Source organism: Ursus americanus, chromosome 7, assembly GCF_024610735.1.
Source record: "Ursus americanus isolate L20-20 chromosome 7, mUrsAme1.1.p, whole genome shotgun sequence".
NCBI classification, from domain to species: Eukaryota; Metazoa; Chordata; class Mammalia; order Carnivora; family Ursidae; genus Ursus; species Ursus americanus.
Window position 1 is genome coordinate 66,843,648 of NC_142133.1, and position 21,716 is coordinate 66,865,363.

At 52.5% G+C, this 21,716-nt stretch overlaps 1 protein-coding gene across 4 annotated transcripts in view; it reads left to right on the forward strand.

Annotated features, from left to right (window-relative positions):
* DNMT3A (DNA methyltransferase 3 alpha) overlaps positions 1-21,716 on the forward strand; it is a 101,551-nt gene that overhangs the window by 56,294 nt on the left and 23,541 nt on the right. For 3 of the 4 annotated variants that reach the window (XM_045809283.2, XM_045809282.2, XM_045809284.2), the window contains exons 5-6: positions 3,333-3,376; positions 3,824-3,970. The exons of the other annotated variant lie outside the window; for it this stretch is intronic. In XM_045809283.2, the coding sequence (XP_045665239.1) occupies positions 3,333-3,376; positions 3,824-3,970 (191 nt within the window). The remainder of the gene's footprint in view (positions 1-3,332; positions 3,377-3,823; positions 3,971-21,716) is intronic. 4 annotated transcript variants of the gene reach the window in all.

The following is a 21,716-nucleotide window of genomic DNA, read 5'->3' on the forward strand; positions in this document are numbered from 1 at the left end:
CAGGGAGGAAGCAAGTTGGCCACAGTCTCCCTTCTGTTCCCCTCATTCCAGGTCTCCTCTCAGAGGGCCCTATCCATTTCCCCTGAACCCCTCCCATTAGTTCCTATACAGGAAAAACAGAGGACTTTAAGGCAGCGTTCCTGTGCACACAGGTGCCCCAGATCCTGATAGTACAGCCAGGAGAAAGAAGGAGGGACAGGGGAGATGATGAGTAATCAGGACAAGAGCCACCTGGATAGGCAGGTGGTGGCCTTCAGACTGCTCCTGCACTCCTAGCATTAATGCCGCCATGATTATAATAGAAATGATGGTAATACGGCTTTCTTTTACTGAATATCGACTATGTGTGGAGTGTCCTACATCCTCACTACTCAAAGTGACCCATGGACTAGCAGTGTTACCTGGTATCACCTCGGGAGTTAGAAATGCAGAATCTCAGGCCCTACCCTAGACCTGTGGAGTCAAAATCTACATTTTAAAGAGATGCTCATGATTTCGATGCATATTAAAGTTTAAGAAGCCCTGCTCTTTAGTTACATGTTCTATGGTTTAATCTTTGTGATCAGGTGAGGAAGACTCTTATTGTCCCCATTTTTCAGATGGGGAGACTGAGGGTTCAGAAAGGTTAAGTTACTTACCCAAGATTATACAACTAGTAAAGGACCCGATTAGGGTCAACACAAAGCCCTTTTCTGCTGAGATGGAACACCCATTATTGGGCTAGTGAAGGCCCTCTGAGGCAAGCCTGGGCTTAGCCTTGTCATGGAGATTTGGGTTCTTTTTAAAGGAAATTTGGGGTGGCCCCCAGCTGAGTATAGGCTTCAACAGACAGGTAAGTGTTGGAAGCACCCTGGCCTCTCCTGCCCCCTGGACCTGAGATACTCTAGGGTCATGTCTGAGCCTGCCAGGGCCACCCCGGGAGGCACACAGCCACCTGGCCCGCCTGTGACCCTGGGTCTGGGCCAGGAGCAGATGGACTGCAGAGGGAGTGTTGAGAGAGCAGCTGACCCTCCTTGACTCAGGACAAGTGCTGCATTCTGAGGCAGCCCAGTTTGTTGTTTTGCTGGGCCAGGCTGGAAAGTGTGTGTGTGTGTGTGTGTGTGTGTGTGTGTGTGTGTGTGTGAGATATCACTCAGTGGGCATGTGCAGAATCTGTCAGGGAGAAAATTCCAGAAAGAAACCAGTTGGAAACTGCACGAGGAAAAGTAATTCTGTTTGGGGGAGCATGGGGGCCAGGAAATGGGGAAGGGGAGAACATGAAGGTGGTGGAGGGCACCGTGAACGGGCTTGGCATTCAGGAGCCTTGAAATCAGATTTCAGCTCTGTCACTAAGTCACTCCACACCCACCCCCCAGCCTCAGTTTCCCCACTGGCAAAATCTAGGGGCTGGACAGATGCTCCATCATCTCTACAGTTCCCTTCAACCCTGACTTTCTTTCATCCGAATTAATAGATGATTCCCCATCATGAGATGCCCTGGAGGGATCCCTATAGGAAACGTTTGCGAGGTCCGTGGGACCCCGGGCCGCGGCCTGGTCCGAGGGCGGGCGCCCCCTTCTGGCAGCCCAAAGCCTCGCCGGGACAACGTTGCAGGTCTGAGAGAAGGGGGCGGGTAGGGCGGGACCCCGGGGGCGGGAGGGGGACCCGGCTCCAGGGAGCCTGAGAAAAAGTCGGGGGAGCTGGCTGTGCTGAGCGGAAGCACGGAGGAAGAGACAGCAAGCTCGGGTGAGACACCCCTTAACGAGCCTGTCGTGTAAAGTGTTAGCGAGCACCCCCGTTGCCACCGCGCGCGCCCACGACAGATACCCACGACAGACACCGGCGCTTCCTCCCCCGCGCCCCCCGCGGCAGCCGGCGGCACCGTCCTTGTCCCTATCGCACGGCCCGCGTGTGTGCCCGTGCTGGCTGCTGGGGCCCCTGCGAGCGCCGGGGGCGCTGTAACCCCGGGACGGCCCCTCCCCCGGGGACACACACTAAGAGCCCCAGGGCTTCTCTAGTGAGAGAGAGGGAAAGAAACTTCCTCTCTGGGGCCTGAGGAGGCCTTCAATGCTGTGTCTGGTTTCCGCTTCAGAGCCAGGAGATGAAGTAGGGGCTGTTTTTTCCGTTTTTGGCTCCCCCACCCCAACTACCATGAGCCAGCCTCAGTGACCTTCCTGCTTTGGGCCCAAGCTCAGTACTCTTGGCTTCTGAGAAGTTCAGGGGCCCAGGTGAGAGGAGGGCTCACCGCCCCCCCTCTCCAGGAAGCTCTGGAAGGCATAATTACCCCAGCCTCACAGCCAGGGGCAGCTAGACTGCAAGGTGTGTGCTGGGCCTGGAAGGGCATCTGGATGAGGACCTGAGAGGACCACGGTAGGAGCACGGGGATATTCTGGAGAAGTGTGGCTGCCCTCTCGTGTGGAGCCGGGACAGGGACAGGGAGAGGATGAAACTCTCCTATAAACAGAACTTCTGGGGCTTCTGTCCCCAGGGGAGCCGTTCCTTCTAGGAACTGGAGTCCAGGCCCAGTTGAAGAGCTATGGAGAAGAGGAGCAGAGAAATGCATTAGGGAAAGGGATCCAAACTAGTATTTATTGAGCACCTACTATATGCCAAGCCCTGTTCCAGGCACTCAATGTTCCCAGTAACTAAAGATTTTAGAACAGTTGGCTATCTTGATTCAGTGAGAAAACAGACTAGGAGAGGTTACAGGGGTCACACAGAAATACCTGGAATCCAAGTCTTTTAGAATAAAAGTTCAGAGACCTGAGAATGGGGTGGGGAATGGGGGTACAGAGGTAGGTATCAATAACAGAACCATAGTATTGAGAACTGCAGAAGGACCCTAGAAATCATCTCCAGCATCATTGTTTTCCAGATAAGGAAACTGAGTCTCAGAAACAAAGTTACTTCACCGGTCTTTCTCCAGTGGCCCTATACCCCACTGCCCCCCAGGACATCTTTGCCTCACTCCATAGAAGCATACAGCTCCCTTCCAGGGCAGGGGGAGGCTGTGCCATCTGGCCCCTCCTCTGGGAAGGGAGCTGTTCCCAGATGACCCCGTTTGTGTGCCTGAGACAGTCAGTGGGCCAGAAACTGTGGCCCTGGCTTTTCTATTGTTCCTTTGGATTTGGGCCTCTAAACCTGCCCCAGTCCCTTCTCTGCTCTAGGCCATGCTCTGAGTCCTTGGGGCTAGCATGGTGCTTAGCACATGGCGGGCCATCAGGTTTGACACATGAACAACTGAATGGTTGGAGGACCCTTGTCCCTGTGGCAGGGACCCCAGGCACGAGGTGGGGCCTCTGAGCCACTCCTGTAACCCTGCCGACAGTCCCTTTGTTCTTCCCTCTCCACAGGCAAAGAACAGAAGGAGACCAACATCGAATCCATGAAAATGGAGGCAAGTGTTTTCCTCACCCCCCAGGGGCTCTGTGGATCCTGATTCTAGAAGAAAGCCACCTCTCTGACCAACTGTGGCGAATGTGTGTGAGGGGATCGTGAGGTGGTCCCATCCCCTTCTTTACCTGTCCCTGTGTAAGGAGGAAAGGAGATGGGTGTGGAGGTTAGAAGCCCCCCAACAAAGCAGCCAGCTGGTCCCCCTCAGAGACCAAGCGCCTCCCCTCATGGTTCACATCCATTTGCCCCCTTGCCCCGTGGCTCACTTCTCCAGCCCAGACAGGACCTTGCCCAGCACTTGCAGGGTTGACATCTCTGGCCAGGAGTCAAAGCTCCTGTGTTCTGTTCGAGGTGAGTGCCTCCTCAGTTCCCCCTCAGGAGGAGCAAACCTTGCAGTGGGACTGCCAGTGCCCATCTTAATGCCAGTCTCTCTGTCGTCTCTCTGTCCTAGGGCTCCCGGGGCCGGCTGCGGGGTGGCTTGGGCTGGGAGTCCAGCCTCCGCCAGCGGCCCATGCCGCGGCTCACCTTCCAGGCGGGGGACCCCTACTACATCAGCAAGCGCAAGCGGGACGAGTGGCTGGCACGCTGGAAAAGGGAGGTGAGGTGCCTTCTGGCCTGGGCCCCAGCCTGTCCCACCCACAGAATTGGAAAACCAGAAGTTAGCTTCAGCCACCCTCTGAAGCTGTTGTCAGGCCCTGGCTGAGCCTCAGTTTCCCCTTCAGGTTAACCTCTTGCACTTACAGGGAATTGCTTAACTCCTAGGCAGTGACTGGTTTATTTTTTTGTTCAACAAACATTTATTGATCACTTACCGTGTACCAAGTAGCATACTAGGCTCTGTGCATATGTAATTCCCAGCCTCGTGGAGCTGACATTCTGATGGAGGAGATAGAACAAGTAAAGAAGGAACAGTAAAGGAGGGGCTGAAATAGAGGATAACAGAGGTCTGCTTTAGGTGGGGTGGTCAGGGGAGGCTTCTTGGAAGAGGTGGCATTTAAGGTAAGATGTAAAGGAACAGGAGAGCTGGCTCCGATCTGGTCACTCCTCGGTCCTTCATTCTCCACTGCCGCAATGCCTCTTGCTGCTAAATCCCTCTGCTAGCTCGCTTCCACCCCCAACCCACCCCCTGCTATCCACAACCCCCATGGAAGGTATCTGGTGAAGAGCAGGCTGGGGTAGAATGTTCCAGGCAGAGGAAACACCACAAGCAAGACCCCGACTTGTTTGGCAAAACGAGAGACCAGTATGCCCAGTGTGAAACGAGCGAGGGAAAAAGTGGGGTCAGACAAGACTGGGAGGTAGGCAGAGGTCCAACCGCATGGGGTTCTGCAGGTCTCGGCCAGAAGCTGGTGTAATTCTGAGTACATGAAGGTTTCTGTGCAGAGGAATAATGTGATGTGGATTAAAGGGGCAGCAATGGAGACAGGGCAGATTCAGGATGTATTTTGGAGATAGAATCAGTAGGGCTTGCTGATGGATGGGAGGGGTGAGGGAGGGGAGGAAGTGGAAGGACCCAAGGACAACTCCCAGGGGTCTCACCTGAACTGTCCAGACCCAGTGGTGGTTGTGCCAAGTCCTCAGATGGGGAAGACTAGCAGGGGAGCAGGTTTGGGACTGGCGGGAACTGCCAATTCCGTCTGAGAGGCTGAGATGCCTGGCGCCTGGGGGGTAGGGAGGTCTGCTCTGCAGATGCAAAGGCTGGAGGACGTCAAGAGCAGAGGCTGGTGTTTAAGTCCAGAGAAACCGATGAGCTCCCCTAGGGACAGGGAGAGAGAAGAGCCCAAGTCCCAGGGTCGCATCCACAGAAACCCCACCGTTTATGGGCCGTGTAGTGAGGACTGCAGGAGCGGAGAGGCATGCCCGTTGCCTCTGCCAGCCTGGAGGTAGCTGGTGACTTTTCTAAGAGAAGCTTCCATGGGGGTGGAAGCCAGCCTGTGGCAGGCTGCAGCAATGACAGGTGAGGCCGTGGAGACTGAAAGACCAAAGAGACAGCAGCCCTTCAAGCCTGATGTGTGGGGCTGCTCTCCTGTCTGATCCGCAGAGACAAGGTGGTGGACCTCTGGCACCAGGAAGGGAGCGGAAATGGCGCTAGTTGCCACCATCTGGGGCGTTCACCCCAGGCCTACAAAGGAAGGTGTTATCCCGTTTCCGTTGTGTGAGAGTTTGCTCTTAAAAAAGTTCAGAACAAGGTTGGGGCTTGGCTACTTGACTGTTTCCAGTTCCTTCGGGATCCAGGAAGGCAGAAATTTCTCTCCTGGAAGAGCCTGGAAAAGGGGCAGCCTGTCGAAGGTCCAGGAGAAGAGAAGCACTTGACCCTGAGCACGAAGTGTGATATAGGATGAAATTCAGGAACCTTGGGACTACTCTTGCCATCTGGTCAGTTGCCCACTAATCAGTCCCAAACGGCCAGCAGGGGGGGGCTTTGCTTTTTCCTGCTCTCCCTGAGCCCTGAGGCAGGAAGCTAGGCAGAGTGACTTTTAGACCTGGGACGTTTATAAATTCTGTGGTTCTCAAACTATGCTCCCCTGAAGAAGCATATGGAAGCCTGCCCTCGGCTGCCATAGAAAAGGGGATCTTCTCCCAACTCGCAGGAAAAACTAAGATAGTAGGTGCATTTTCTCGATTTTAAGATTTCTACTAAAAAATGAAAAAGACTTTATCATGGGCCTCTTGTAGCATACACAGAAGTAGAGAGAGTGGTGTGCTGAGCAAACCCCCACGTACCTATCACCCAGGGTCAACAATCATTAAAAGCTTTTCTAGTAAATTTTAAACATTTGGCATCCGCTTCCCCACCCCCAGCCAAGAAAGGTAATCAATGAGCATTAACAGAAAAACTTAAAAAGTTGATTTAATTGAAAATGTTTTAGGTGTACGTGACTTGAGATGTTGAGACCTGCCCCTGCCCCCAAAATATATTTTCTGGGGCACCTGGCTGGCTCAGTCGGTCGAGCATGAGACTTGATCTCTGAGTCATGAGTTCAAGCCCCACGTTAGGTGCAGAGCTTACTTAAAAAAAAAAAAAAAAAAGTATACTTTTTGCCAGTAAAACTGTTCCTTCCTTATTTATATTCTATAACTAAGATGTCCATAGTGAATTCTGTGACTGCCAGTACAGATGTCAGAACTGCTGGTCCCCTTACTCAGACTAGGGGGGCAGGGGCTGCACTTAGGCGCTGGCCATAGGCTTGGGCCCCATTCAGGATTCCTGCCGCCCACCGAGGCCTGGCCCCGGTACTGTACCCGCCCGCCTTGGGCTGGGCCAAGGGTCTAGAGGACAGCTAGCTGCAGGTAACAGCAATGTTGGGGAATCCCAGGTCACTCTCAAGACTGCCAGGTTCCCTTCAGACTGAAGAGTGTTAACTGTCCCCAGCAGAGTGGCTTACCAGAGGTAAGGAATCCTGTCCTCCTCTGGCAACCTCACCTCGTCCCCTGGTGTTGGACCCTATCTTCTGACATGGCCTCGCTCGGCCTTCCTGACCTTGGCCCTGAAATTCTTCCCCATTTCCTCCAACTGCACTTCTCAGTCTCCTGCTCTGTCCTGTGACAATGGCATCCCCAGATCTGTCCCTGCCTGCCACGCTCGATCCCCTTACCACTTATGTGCTCTCATAGATCCTACTACCCGCCTTCTTCCCAAAGAGACACCTCCCCTCCCAGAAGCATGGTTCCAGCAGTTTCCTAGGCAGTCGCTTGGAGGCCCAGCCAGCACTTCTTAACCTCAGAATGCAACACCTGCTCTTTAAAACTTCCTGCAGGGCACTGTTACTGGGCAACCAGAACCCTCCATGTCTGAGCACTGTGTAAGATACTGGGGGTACCTAGTTAGAGGATTCCTAGTTATCCCAAGATGGGATGAGGGTTCAGGGAACCCTCAGGAAGAGTGTCACCCCAGGGGACTTAGATCAGTTTTGCCCAGATCACCCTTGCATCAGCTTTTGGCTTTTAAGGTATGAACTAGAATTTAGGGAAGGGGGAAGAAGGGCATCGCAGAAGGGCCTTGCAGCCTGTGCAAAGGTTCTGGGGCACACGGCAGCATGGCCTTTTCAGGATCAGGAAGGGAAGTTGGTGGTGGAGCACAGGATGTGGGGCCTGAGGACTGTGTTGTTGTCCTGTCTCGGACAGTCTGCACCTGCTCCTTCCCTGGTCCACGGGGCCTGCTTCCCTCAAAATACTCCCTCAGCTAAATTTCCTTTCGCCACGACACCCTTGTCAGGCAGTTACTGAGTGAGGTTTACTCTTGACTTTTCCATCTGAGATTACCTACCTCCCCGGGCTTTGCTCCCCCAGAAAAAAATGCTTAAGAAGGCTTAGAATATCACAAAAAGAATGAAATTTAAAGTAACTGGGTGAGGAAAATGAGACATTTGCTCCTTCCCTGGGGCTGAGGGGGATTCCAGCTGGAGGTGGGAAGCTGTTGTCTTCTGTCTGTCCCATCACGTATTCCCTTCGCTTCCTTACTAATCCTTTTAAGGACTAAGCTGTGCTTGAATCATGACCAGGCCCTGCTATACAGCCTATAGTGGCTCCCCATTGTCTCCCTCGTGGTGCCAGAAATCCCCTGGCTGCTTCTCAAGGTGTCAGCTTTCGCTGTGACTTCATCCCACCCTGCTTCACTACCATTCTCTAAGAGAAAGGTCCTCTAAGAGGGACCAGTCCCCACTTTATATTTGCCTCTTGTTTCCTCCGTGCTTCTGTTCCCACTTGGCTTTCTTTTATCTGTTTGGCAGGAGTGAGTCCAGGAGGCTCTCGGTTCACACTGATCCCCTTCACTGCATCCCACAACCCCTACCGTTCACACTGACCCCCTTCTCTGCACCCCACAGCCCCTACTGTTAGTATTTTTGGACTTAATGCTCTGTAGTATTTCATAAGGTATTTTTCACCGTTTCTTATGTGTTAATCGCGTCTTCCCCCATCATGCCTAGTCTGATGTTGGGCAGGGGAATTAGGCTCAACAAACGGCGGTGGGTTGGCCACGCAGTTGACAGGTTGGTGAACGTGGACACCTCAGAGAGCTCAGGCCCAGGATTTCTGCCTTGAGGCCCCAAGCCCTTGGTTTCCATGTGGTTTTTCCAGAGGTGATGACAGGTGTACCTGGAGAACAGCACGGGGCCAGGGGGCCTGTGTGGTTGGGTTTTCATGGATAAGGTGGTGCCCTGATTCTCGTTCACCCTGTGCTCCTGCGGTTTCTGCCGGGCCTCTGCTGTGCTCGAGCCTGGGGGAAGCTGCCCCGCCCTGGTGGGCAGAGCGGGCCAGGCCCTGGCAGCGGGGAGGGCAGGTGTGAGGCAATTCCTCCTCCCAGGGGAGGGCAAGGCCTAGGCTCCTCTTTCTGGTAATTAACGGAACAGAAGGACCCAAGGGAGTACTCTGGGCTTAGGAAGGGCTTCTCACATGCGTTACTTCGTTGATTCTCCCCACTGTGAGGCAGAGGGGGTGAGGAGTGCTAGTCAGGCAGCTGGAACAGTCATCCAGCCAGAGGGGCTGTGGACGCCCAGTTTGTACTACTGCTAATGGTTTTAGGACTAGCTTGTAGCTGGGGTGTTATGCTGTCAGTTGTCTCTTCCCCCAGCCCGATTCTAAGTTCTGTCAAGACAAGGATACCACATCCCGCTGGTCTAGGATCTGCTCTCTTTCCTGGCTCCCATCCTGAAGGGAGGGACTCAGGCCTCCTTACACCTACGGGATGCTTCATGCGTATTCAATAGTGATGATGACAGATCATCTGTGGTTCAAGTCTAATCTCTCCTCCCTGTCCGTCCCCCTCCTACATCAGGCAGCCGGGCGGCCCTACAGGTAGCAAAGCTTTCATATTCCTGAAGGGAAGGGTGCCTTTGGAGGTGAGTTCAAATGCTGTTGGTGACTTCCCAGAGGTGGGACCTTCAGCATCACTTTTAACCTCAGCGAGCTGAGGTCCCTAGGCTGGCTGGCCTTGGGGATGCCGGGCGCTCCCGGGCGTGTCTCATGTCCCTGTGAGCAGCACTTGCCCGGGCTTGCTTTCTGCCTCTCCCCACCCCAACCTTGGTAGATGCAGGCACTCTGGGCACCTCTGTCCCCAGAGCTGGCATTCGGGAGGGGCTGGGTAAAGGTGTGCTGAATGAACAAATAATTCTAATCTCAGAATTGTGCGGGTTAATAAAGTAATTCTTAACATCTAAAGCTCCTAGGGCAGGGCTCACATATAACAGGAGCCTGATGATTTTTGAAATGATTTTAAATGACACAAGTATTACACAAGTACGTTCTTCTTGTAAGAGAGAAAACCTCACCCCTCCCCATGATTTTAATTCCAGCAGCAGAGCTGCCTGACGTTGTTAGTTTGGTGTCTGTACGACGTGATTTTTTTCTGTGTGTATAAATTGCTGTGTGTATAAATATATAGTTTTGCTTCACAGTTGCTTTTGTTTCTTTTCCCTTTTTACATAAATGGAACCACAGCTCGGTTTTTCACTGACAATAAGTATCAACAGTTTAGCCATGTGTTTATGGTTCTGTCCCACCGAATGGACCACCATGATTTTACTTACCCGTTCTCTGAGCGGGGGGCGTCCATGGTGGTTGTAGTATTTTCCTGCCTGCGCACCTGCCACGGTGAACATCCTTGGTCATGCCTCTTTGTGCATCTGTGTTTCTCTACGACAGAGACCCAGAAAGAGAAATGCTAGGTCGAAGGGAATGTGTATTTTGCATTGGGTCAGATCTGCCAAATTGCCCTGCAAAAAGGGCAGGCGCCAGTTTACGCTCCCATAAACAGGGTATGAGAAGACTTCCACCTTTGCCAACATCAGTATTTTGCTAATCTAATGGGTGGGAAAAAACGGTATCTTGTTATGATTTTAATTGGCATTTCGCAGATACTAAGTGAGGCTGGACATCTTTTCATGTGGTTATTGGCCATTTGTGCTGCTGCTTCTATGCGCCAAGCAAATGTTGCTTCCTCTTGCTTTATAACCCCACAGTCTCAACAGACTGTGCTTCCTGTCCGTCCTGGGAAGAGCAGCCTGTGAATGTCCAGAGGGTCATCTCCTGCTGTGCTCTATTCCATTTACTAAGCAATCACTAAGCACCTACTAAGTGGGGGGCCTCTGTGCTGGGGGCTTTGGGAATAAGGAGATGAATTAGGTGTGATCCCCTGGACTTTAGTACAGGAGACATGAGAAATGGTGGCAACGCAAAGTAAACCATTAAGGACTAAAACCAAATGATGAGCAAAGTATGCGACTAGTAGTTTTAGGGTGTTGTGACCAGCAGGCCTTCTTCACTTATCCACCCTATATACATTAATGACAACCCGAGCTTTTGCAGGATGGCCTCAAAAATAACATCTCCCTTTAAGGGGGTGGGGCCATTTGGGGCAGGCGTGACAAGAATACTTTACCAAAAGGCTGAGCAGGTTTTTAAACGTATGCCTGTGACAGCCTGTAATCAGAGTGACTTCCAGGGCTGCTGACCTTTAGGATGGGCTATGAAACTGTCATCCTAGAGGCTCCCATGGTCTCCTAAGTGGGTGGGCCATTTGTACACTGGGGCGTTCACTTCATCCGGGGGCACAGAGGAGAGCTCATAGAACAACCCTCACTTTTTAGGGTTGAGAAAGCAAGTGGGGTTGAGAAAGCAAGCCGCAGGCTGGCGGTAGGAGTGGGCAGGGTCTAGCAGCTGGCCGCACCACCCTGGAACCAGGAGAAAGGGGTTGGACTTGACTGAGCACCTATTTCGTGCCACGCACTGTGCCAAGAGCATTCACTTTCACCCCAGAGCTAAGATGTGATCGAGTGAATTCGTGTTTTGGGACCCGCAAAATTGAGTCTGCTCCAGGGGCCCAGCCCAGGGCAGACATCTAAACCTCAGTCCATCCGTGCTTATGGGAAACACCTGTCCCAGAAGCCTCAGAGACACCAATCACAGCCGTCCAGCTCAGCTCTTGCACTGGCTCACCTTACCCTAGAAAACAGGACCTGTTAGCCTTATAAGGAAATTCCCGACTTCCTAGCCAATTGAGTCCTGCTTCCGCGTTGCCTCTCCCAGCATTCTGTCACACTCACTCCTCTCCCGAATCCCTATTGCGTGTTAGGCCCTGTACTCCCCGATCCGTAGGTTGTTCTCCCTTGAATAAAGGACATCAAACTCATTACTAAATTGTATTATTTTTGTCATTTGACAGATATATTGTCTGCATTACTATAAGAACTATTTTTATCCCTGTTTTACTCTTAGGAAACCAAGATTTCCCCTAGATAAGGAGGTAAGAGCCACACGGATGTGCTTGTGGAGAGTTCACAGGGGCAAAACTGATCTCAGGCTGCTTCTGTTTTGCACCCAAATGACTCACCTAGAACAGAATCTTCCTGGTTTGCAGTCGTGGCTTCTCCTCCAACTAAAGTATGGGGTTAAAAGAGGGATAGAGCCAGCTGGCCCAGCAGCCTCCAGCCGCCTCCACTCCCCACCTCCGGGGCTGCCCGTGGGCAGGCCGATCTATCTTTCCAGGTTTGGGTCCTTTTCAGCCCTCGGGACTGGTCCCCCACTCCGCTCCTTTGGTCCTGAGCCTTTCCTTCCCTTGAATTGCCGGTTTCTCATGACTGTGCGTTTGACATTGTGAGATGGGATTAAAACCATGTTGGAATGCGACTCAATAGACGTCACTGACCCCAGAGATTCTAAAATTCTCTCATTTGGGGTGGGGGCGGGGGGAGGAGGGCTGGAGTCCTGCTCCATAGCACCTTTGTCTTCTAAAGTACCTCGGACATGAAGTCCACATTAAATATTCGAGCGCATTCTCTGACCTTACATACATGCCTCTTCAAGGAGTACACCTGTAAAGTATCCTGATAAGGGTTCTTACAAAGTCTTCGTATCATTTACGTGTTCGGTGCTAGAGTCTAGCTTTCCTTCCCTCTTCGCTACTACCCCTCTTTCCTCCTCTGCTGTTATATACCTGGATCAGAAAGGTTGACCATGGTGTTCATCTTCAGATACTATGCCCACGCTGGGGAGGGGCAAAAAGGCCATGTTGCAAAGCCCCCCCCCCCCATCAGTTGACACTCATGTCTTCCTGGGGCGTTTCCTTAGCTCCGGAAGTCACATTCCAGCTTCTGACTTTGGTGGCTGTCTACTTAGATCTGCTCCTTATTGTTAGTTTTCTTTTCATGAATCACATAATCATTCATTATTTTAAAGACTTGTTGAACCTTAACTGAGCAAATGCTGTGCGCTCAGGCTTTACGACAACACCGCTCGAGTTTGGGTATCTACTGCAGTCCAACATTTTCTAGACACTAAGGAAACAAATTTGAAGGAAAGCCAGAATCCCACCCTGGGATCCCCCTTCCCCCCGAGAGGCAGGCAGGTAAGGGAGTACCTCGTGCTGTAACCCAGGAGGGCCATTTTAGAAAAATGAGCAAATGGGCCATGGGAGCAAGTAAGTAGCCAGCCCTTTGGGGCAGACTTGCCAAAGAAGAGACAGCATGTAGACCCTCCATGGGAACCAGGAGTCTCCCTGGCAGCGATGGTGGGGGAAGGGCACTGAGCAGGATCCTAAGATAGGTGCTGAGAAATCCTCTGGGAGTTTGGAGTCTAGAGCACCTCAAGATGGCTTGCATAGTTAGTTCAACTTCGAGAAGCATTCTCGTAGCACTTTCTATGAGGCAGACAAAGGAGAAGATATAATGGTGATGTTCTCTCTGCTTTGCCTTAAAGACCAGACCGTTTGTCCAGGAGGGCCCAGGGATGTTCAAGCATGGGGATGGGGGGGTGCCAGCCGAACTGTGTGACTCTAAGCCAATACACTAGACGAAGGAGTTAATGGGCTTGAATTCAGTTATTACCGAACACACAGCACAGTGCTGGTGCTGGAGGACTGGCTGCCTGGGCACAGCTCCCGTCCCAGAGGTGCACGGTGGAGGAGGCTGGAATGTTCACCGTGAACCTCGGTGTCAGGTAGAGCGCGGGGCTTGTTCTTGCTGCTGGCACCAAGAGTCTGGTGAGCTACAAGGGAGGGTGGGAGTACTTCAGGGGGAATTCCCAGGAAGCTTCCTGCTGGAGGCATCCTTTGAGAATTCTAGTAGGGCTACGTAAGGAAGGCATTTCAGGGAAAGAACCACTGAAGGCAAAGAGAAGGAGGCATGAAGCTTCTGGGTTGTTTAGGGAGCAGCAAGAGATCTGGTAACTAGGGTGTGAGAGTCAGGGAGGAAGCTAAGAAGAGATAAGACTACAAAGGAAGATGGTCAGATCGGCAAAGGCCTTCCTGTCACCGTGAGAAATTTAGGCTTCGTTGTGCCAGGGAGAGCAGGAATGTGAGAGAAGTGAGCATGGATTTTAGGAAGATAACCCTGGCAACATTGTAAGGGAGTCCAGAGCAGAAAAGTTGAGAAGCGGGACAAGTTAGGAGGGCATTCCACTTGGCTTTGACCGAGGGTCCAGGTAACAGGAGGCAGACATGATAGAATGGTCTCCAGTTGGAGGGCAGGGAGCAAGCTGCTTCATATCTGGGGGCTGGGGGGTGGGGGTGGTGGTCATTATCTGAGCTAGAGAACCCTGGGGGAAGAGCAGGTTTGGGACCAGAACGTGGTGGGGGGTTTTCATTTCCTTAAGGATGTATTTTTATCAGCAGGAGCTTTTAATTTTAATAAGGTCTAATTTATCCATTTTGTTTTTCTTTTATTGGTTAGTGTGCATATCTCTAAGCATTCTTGCCTACCCCAAGGTCAGGAAAATATTCTCTCGGGTGCGGGGGGGGGGGGGGAACCTTTGAGTTAGGCGTTAGACAGGCTGCTTTTGAGAAGCCAGCAGGGTGGCTCTGCTGGGGAGAGGTGTCGCAGGCCTTTCAAAAGGTGGGTCAGGAATCAGAGTCCCCGAGTCACCATTGTGGAGGGCAAGTGCCTGCTGCAGAGCGGCGAGGGAAGGGCTGGGAGCAGGAGAGCAGCCCGCACTGACAGGACCCTTATAGGGAGGGGCAGGGACACAGAGCTTCTGGGAGCAGCCGGCACCCGGGACTTTGAGGACTTCCAGAACCCGAAGGAGTTCTGGAACCCATTAGAGGACCATCCAGGCCCCCTTTTTTGCCAATCTGTGGAGCCCTTTCTAATCTCCATGTAGTGTCCGGCCATCCTGGCTTTCCACCTCTCCATTTATACTCTCCCATGGCTACCAGGTCGTGTGTGTGTGTGTGTGTGTGTGTGTGTGTGTGTGTGTGTATAATTTTCCCAGTTTCCAGACTTGCCATTTTTTCATTACAACTCTTTGCAGATGCCTTATGACTCTTTCCCATTCCTCTTTCGTCAGTAGACGGTGGGCAGTATAAATATTTTAATTTTTCATTTCCAACTCAGATGGGTGGGACAAAAACAGGGACAAAACAGCTCAGTCTCTGCTGTATCTGCATCTAGATGCTGTTTAAAGGGCAACTTTGTGGCATAAACAAAAACCAAAAATTGAGTTGGACTTGCTTTATACATAATGAAAATGCCATCAGAATTCAGTGTGTCTGGAAGGGCAGGTTGGTGTAATAATTCCGCATCAGAATCGTCTGGGCAGTGCATTCAAAAGGCACATTCCCAGGCCCCTTTTGGAACCTATGGAGACAGATTCTCTAGGGCGGTTCCTGAGAAAGCTGATTTTCTAGCCAGCTACCCAGATGATTCTGCAGCTTATAGGAGTTTGAGAACCACCAAGCTTTGGATGAGTCCAAGAAAACCAAACTCGGCACAGAAGTGATTCCCCCAAAAGATGCATTTATCGTATCACCCACATCGGGGGTCTCTGTGCACATTACGATCACCTGGGAGTTTCGTTTTGCTTTAACCACCACGGCCTGGGTGCCCCCTCTGGATTCATTACATCTGGCGTTTAGCGATGGGCCCTGGTTCACAGAGTTGCTGAAGCTCTCCAGGCGATTCTGATGTACAGCCTGGGGTGAGACTGTGATCTGGGAATACCGAGCTAGGAGAGCAGCGCGGCCTCTAAGGCAGGCAGAGCTAGGGAACTGTTTCCAAACATGGGTGGGGGAGAGAAGACCGGAAAGGACTTGGTACAGGAATTCAAATTTTCCCTTTGGGATGGAGATGGTAGGCGTTCCCGCTGCTTTCAGCAGTAGTTTACCGCAGTGCTTGTCTGCCGGGCTCCTCCTGGGGCTTCTCTTAGGACTCTGAAACTTGAGAGGGTCTGCATGCCTGAATCTGAATGGTGGTCACCAAGGCCCCTCCCTTTGACCCCCAGGCCTGGAGCAGGGGTGGGGGAGGGGAGGGGAAAGGACAGGAGGGGAGAGCAGCCCAGGCAGTTTGGGTTTACCAGGTTCCTTTTGACCCATACCCCCCACGTATGAAATTCACACTTCTCTCTAGGGTCAGGTTTCTAAAGCAAAGTGACAACATCATCAAGTCTTCAAGCCAACTTGTCATAGGGTTCTTTCCACCTCTCAGATGCAGCTCCCCCCTGACTTCTTTCCGTCCCCCCTGTAACATTCAGCAGATACTCGTGGTCCCATCAGACTAATTAGGAAACTAGGATCCAGAGAAGCTAGGCATTTACTGAAGGTCCTGGCATCTGTTGTGATCCCCTGTTCAGTCTAAGACCTCACATCCTGCTCCTTGTGGGGGATGTAGTGAGGTATGGGGACCAGGGACCCGCAACACTGTCACCCGCACCCCTGCTCCCTACCCAGACCCTGCCCTCCACTCACTCACTGGTGGAGCACTGCACACCCAGCTGCTCTGGGCTAGGGGATGCAAGTGATCCCGAGGGGAGAGCTGGCTTTGGGGGAAGCCGAGCAGACCTGGAGCTGGAGAGAGGGAAGGAGAAGGCAGATGGGTGCAGAGAGGAAGGGGGTAGCGGCTGAAGCTCTGGGAGCCTCAGGGCTGCCCTGGCGAGCTAGGGCTTCCGGGCACACAGCATTAGGAAGAGTGCGGCAGTGACTGGAGAGAATGCCAGGGACTGGGGGAAGTGAAAGCTGCGTGGAGTGGTGGCAGGGAGAGATGAGGCGAGGTCAGCCAGGAGGTGCCTCCCCGACCCTTTCTGTGGCTCTCTGGATCCGAAGAATGCCTTTGAGTGATCTGAGTGCGTGGACTGTGCAGCGGGCGCCCCGGGGCTCCTCTCTCACAGCTAGGCGTGGACACTGTGCCTGCGCCTCGCACCCCTGCCCTCCATCTGCCGGGGAGCCGATGCAACTGCAGACATCCCCAAAGATCTGGCTGCCTCTGTCTGAAAAACCTGGGAGGTTGTGCCCACTCCCCGTTCACCCTCTGCCACGCTCACGTTACTGCCCTTACTGATCTTGGTCTCCTCCAGTTTCCTTGGGCACATGGAGACAGCATCCCCACCACATAATTCCCCAACTAATTGCATGCTGTCTTGGAGGAGGGCTGTGGTTCCATGTGTGGTGGGTCTTGGGCACACAATTAGGCTGTGAGTAACACAAGAGTGGAGGCCCGTCTCCCCCACCTCCGCAGTGTCCTCCCCCGGCCCAGCTCCTGCAGGTGCTCAGGACGGCCATGCTCCTGGATTCTGGGGTCCGGCTGTGTTTCAGGCAGGGTCCGATGTCCGCTCCAGAGCACAGCAAGGCCCCCCTGTGGGTTCTTAGACTGGTGAGGGGGATGGGATGCCCCTGGCCCCCAGCATTTGCCTGAATGCTGCACCTCTCCTGGGCCCAAGTTTGGGAGGATGGCACAGAGCCCAACCAGGCCAGCACGCTGCAGGTTGCCATGGTGACCCTTTTGGTTTCCTTCCGAAGGAGGATAGTTTCTTTCAGCCCAGATCATCTGCCTGGACTGCCACCATTCTCTACACTCTGGGAACCAGACTGCCCAGCCCCATTACCTCTGCTTTGTGCCACAGGGGACAACGTGTCGAGAGGCTCGGTTCTAAATCACAATCCAGTATCAGCCGCTAGCGTGTTCCGGCTTGAAGGGGCGCAGGAGGGAAAGGCCCCGGAGATGAGGCCTCCGCTCAGACGCGGGCACTGGGGGAGCTTACCTCTGCACCTCCTTCTACCTACCCCTCCTCTCTCCAGACCGCTTCCTCTTCAGTTAGTGGCTCTGACCCTTTGGGTGGGCTCAGTTCCTGCAGGTTTCAGTTTCCTCATTTGTAACAAGGACAGCCAGGGCCTTTAGTGGTTTCCACACCTGGCAAGAGCCAGAATTACCTAGGGAGGTTTTCAAATAGATTCCTGGGCCCTGCTTCAAGCCTGGTGATCTCCACAGGAGGGCCCAAGAATCTGTATTTTGAAAAACCTCCTTGGGTGATCCTAATACAATTAAACCCAGCCAACTTTGGGATTCTCCTGGCAAGATGATCTGTGGGGCCTTTGTGGAAAGAAAAGGAAGCTCTGCCCTGTGCTGAGGACTGACCAGCCTTTCGGGGTTCTCAGGAGCTTCTGAAGAGCCCGTCGCAGGTTACTCTTGTCAGGAAGCCGGTGTTTCCTGGTCATACTGGCTAAGCCAAGACCAGGCCCCCACCTTTCCCCCACAGGAGAAGCCCAGAGAGAGAGAATGACAGGAAGGGGGGGGGATGTTGCCATAACAACCAGCTCTAGGCAGAGGCCTCCCTTCCAGGGGCTGGTACTTCACCCCAGTAATGGTGGTTTCCATGGAGATGGGTTACTGAGGGACAGGGGGAGCATTTGCCCCACTTAGAGCATTAGTCAGGAGTTGCCAGAAGGCAGAACATCTCTAGGTGGGAGCCTTGGACCCCTGTCAACCTCAGCCCCCCCCCCCCCCCCGCAACTATGGCCTCTGCTCTCCAGGTGCAGGTCTGACGCTCTCCTGCTTAGTTGCTCTCTCTGCGATTGGTCTCCCTAGCAACAAGTCCTGCTAACTCCTTGCTGTTGGCTCCGTGGCTATTTTTAGCTTCACTGCCAGCAGCCCAGTCCTGGTCATTTGCTTGCAACCTCCAGATGGATTGCAGGGGAACAGGAGAACAAAGGTTCCCGGGTTCTTTGGGGGACCCTAGGCCTGGACGTCTTAGCACCTGCTAGAATTTTGCTCTGGAAAGTATCTGTCCCCAATTGGGAACTTGGTGGTGGATTCTGGAGGAGGCTCCGGAGACAATGTTGAATTCAGTTCCGCAAACACTTGTTTAAATCCTCTACGATGTGCAAGGAGCTCTAGTCGTCACTGCTTCCATAGGAAGCTGGGTAAGGTCCCGGCCCTGCCCTCTAGGAATTTTTAATCTTGTGGAGGAGAAAGATGAGTACACAGTGGCCTTAGTGCACAAATATTGGCAGGTGCTGAGAGAGGATTGATTACAAGGTGCTATGGGAGTGAGGTGGAGGAGGGGCAGGGTAATTTTTCGGTGGAGGGAAGGTAAGGGGAAGGGGCCAGAGCAGCGCTGTGCCAACAGAACTCCACAACGATAAAAATTTTTAAGAATCGGTGCCATCCAGGACAGTAGCCCCAGACACATGTGGCTCTTAGACACTTGGAAGGTGGCCAGTGCAACTGAGGAACTGAGCTTTTAGTTTTATTTAATTTTAATTAACTGAAATAGCACATGCCGTGAGTGGCGACCCTATTGGACAGTTTGGGTCTAAAGAAACTTTCCTGGTGGAGGTAACTGGTGAACTGGGCCTGGGAGGATAGATAGGATTTGGGCTGGTGGGAGTTGAAGGGGAGGAGCAAGGAACAGCATGAGCAAAGGCACAGAGGCAGGGAAAAGGGCATATTTTGGGAATAGCAAGTGGGTGGGCAGAGTGTGGGCTGCGTGATGCAAGTGCTATACAGATTGTGGGGGCCTTGAATGCCACGCAGAGTGTTGACTGTAATCATCACGTCGTCAGAGTCTACTGCACAGCACGGAGGCTTTTGAGCTCGTAGGTAAGAGAAGGGCAGGATGAGAATAGACATCCACTTTGATCTCATGGCCTTTTGTCTGGATAAAGCCTCCCTGGCCTTGGGATGGCTGGGAATGCTCTTGTGGCAAAAAAAAAAAAAATACGCAGTGCGTCCTCGATCCGTGTGGCTTTGCAGATGGCTTCACAGGGATCATGGCTTCTCTGGTTTTGAGTAGAGGGACTCAGGTGGTTAAACGCCCTGTTTCGTGGAAGCCACATAACCTCCCCCCTCCTTCCAGCACTGGATTTCATGTCAAAGCAGACCACAGAACACCCAGCCCAGCTGACATGGCATTCCCACCTTGACCCGTGGGAATTCCTGCTCTTTGGGGAGGGGCGGGACGGCGCTCATGGCCTAGCAGTGCGTCATCTTAGTTCTGTGAGCTGGAAAGTCAGATTAACCACACTGCAATCATGTTCTTCACAAACACGGGAGCGTGACATACACCAGAATGTTAAGTTTACTGATTTCTAACAGGACAGGTCCTCGCCACACAGATCCAGGTGCTTGTCCTGCTGCCTTCTGACAACTTAGTGGTATCCAGGGTCAGGGCAAAGAGTCAGGTGCCCTGAAAGGAGGTAATTCATTAGGCCTGTTGAATCACTGCTCTCTGCCTGTCAAACAGGAAGTGTGCCCTCTCTTTCAGGTCACCCTGTCTTTGGGGCCATCCTGGATACTGCCTCTCCAACACTTCTTTTAGGCTCTTGACATCCACCAGATCTTCTTTTCATCCAGGAGTTCCCCCTTTCAAAATACTTTTATCATGTTGCCAAGACCCTGCCTTGTTTTGCATGACCCTCCTCCTTCAGGCTGACTATCTTTATCACAATCAGAAGGCCTGTCTGGGGTGCCTGGCTGGCCCGGTTGGAATTGATCTCGGGGTCGTGAGTGCAAGCCCCATATTGGGTGTAGAGGTTACTTAAATAAATAAACAAACTTAAAAAAAAAAAAGAAAAGAAAAAAGACCCATTTCAGGAACCAGCCCGGGAGGGATACTTTGTAAGGTCGAGAACATACGTGACCTGAGGATCCTTGAAGCCTGCCCTGGTTTTTTCCTGACCTTTTGCTAAAGTCACCTCGTGTTCTAAATCTGAGGTCTCTTCAGTTTTGGGGCCTGTCTCTGCCCGCTGAGCATGAAGAAGACACGAATCTCTGAGTGACTCATGCCTAGTACGGAAGAGGGGGAACCTTTCCTGTCCACATAGCTACCGGAGAGGGAGGGTGCCTGAGGTTGGCAAGGGGACAACCTTGAGTTTGGGCTTTCTTTTGCTTAAGCTGGGAGCTATGTGGAAGACATAAGATTTGAGCTCAATTTTAAAGGATGAGAATAAGGAAGTTTGGCAGCTGGAGGGAAAGGCTCCTTTATAAGTGGGCCAAGAGAAGGTGAAACTGATGATGGCCCTGGTCCATTCTGACACCTTGAGCCCTGGCTGCGATGCACAGGCATCGTTCCTTACTGTTTTAAGAAGTCCCAAGACCGAAGAGTTGTAGGGGCTAAGGTGTTATAGCCACGTAGTAATGGAAAAGGAGATGTCACAGAGGAGATAGAGTGTCTTTCAAAAAGAGCCAGCCAAGCCGGATCAGGAGGTCTTTGTTTATGGGCCCTGGATGCCGAGCAGACGTCAGTGGGAGAATCAGCAAAGCAAGTCCTATTGCAGTCCTTGAAGGATGAGAGCAGGCAAGAGGTTCAGGCTCAGGGCTTCTCGTCTCTGCTTGGGGCTCTCCTGAAAAATTGTACCAGACACCCTGATGGGGTTGAAAGATGGGTTGGAGCAGAAGAGCCTGTGTTTTGCGGAACAGCTCCTTGTCCTGGCCGCATGGATTCTGGGCCTCCGTCGGGGTTGGGAGAGGGAAATTTGAACTCTCCAAGTATTATTTGGAGAAAGCCCTCTCTCTGATTTGGCGTCCTCCTCCCTCTTCAGAGCTTGCTTGCTCTGTTGGCCCTCAGAAGGATGCTGAGCCCTAGGAGGGAAGGTAGGCTGTCCTTCACAGCACATCTCTTGACCTCATTCTCCTGGCATGGGTTCCAGCTGGTATGCTCCCAGCTGACTGTGGCTGGAAGCCAGGCACCTGGGGCATTATCTCTTTAAGAGATGCTGGTATTCCAGGGCCTGGGAGGGCAGATGTTATCACTTCTGTTTTGCAAATGAGAAAACAGACCTCTTGGGGTTAAGTGACTGGCTCAAGGTCGTGGTGGTGGAACCAGAACCCAAGTCCCGATCTTTCGACAAGGGCTGCTGGCTAAACGGCCCTCCGCTCTTCCTTCTGATTCATCTTGCAAACTGAAACCAGGCTGATCTTTCCAAAATACGCATTCATCTGGTCTTCTCAGAAAGTCTGCCGTTATCCTTCGCTGCTATAGGATGTATCCATTGACCTCTTTCTCTGCACCTTTTAGCCTTAGTTGTATTGGGAGGTGGCAGGTGGAGGTGGGCAAAGATTTTACTCCCATCCCAGCCTTACATGTCTTGATGTCCTATCTTACCTCATTCCAAATCTGATTCATCTCTGCTCCGCACTGCCCTC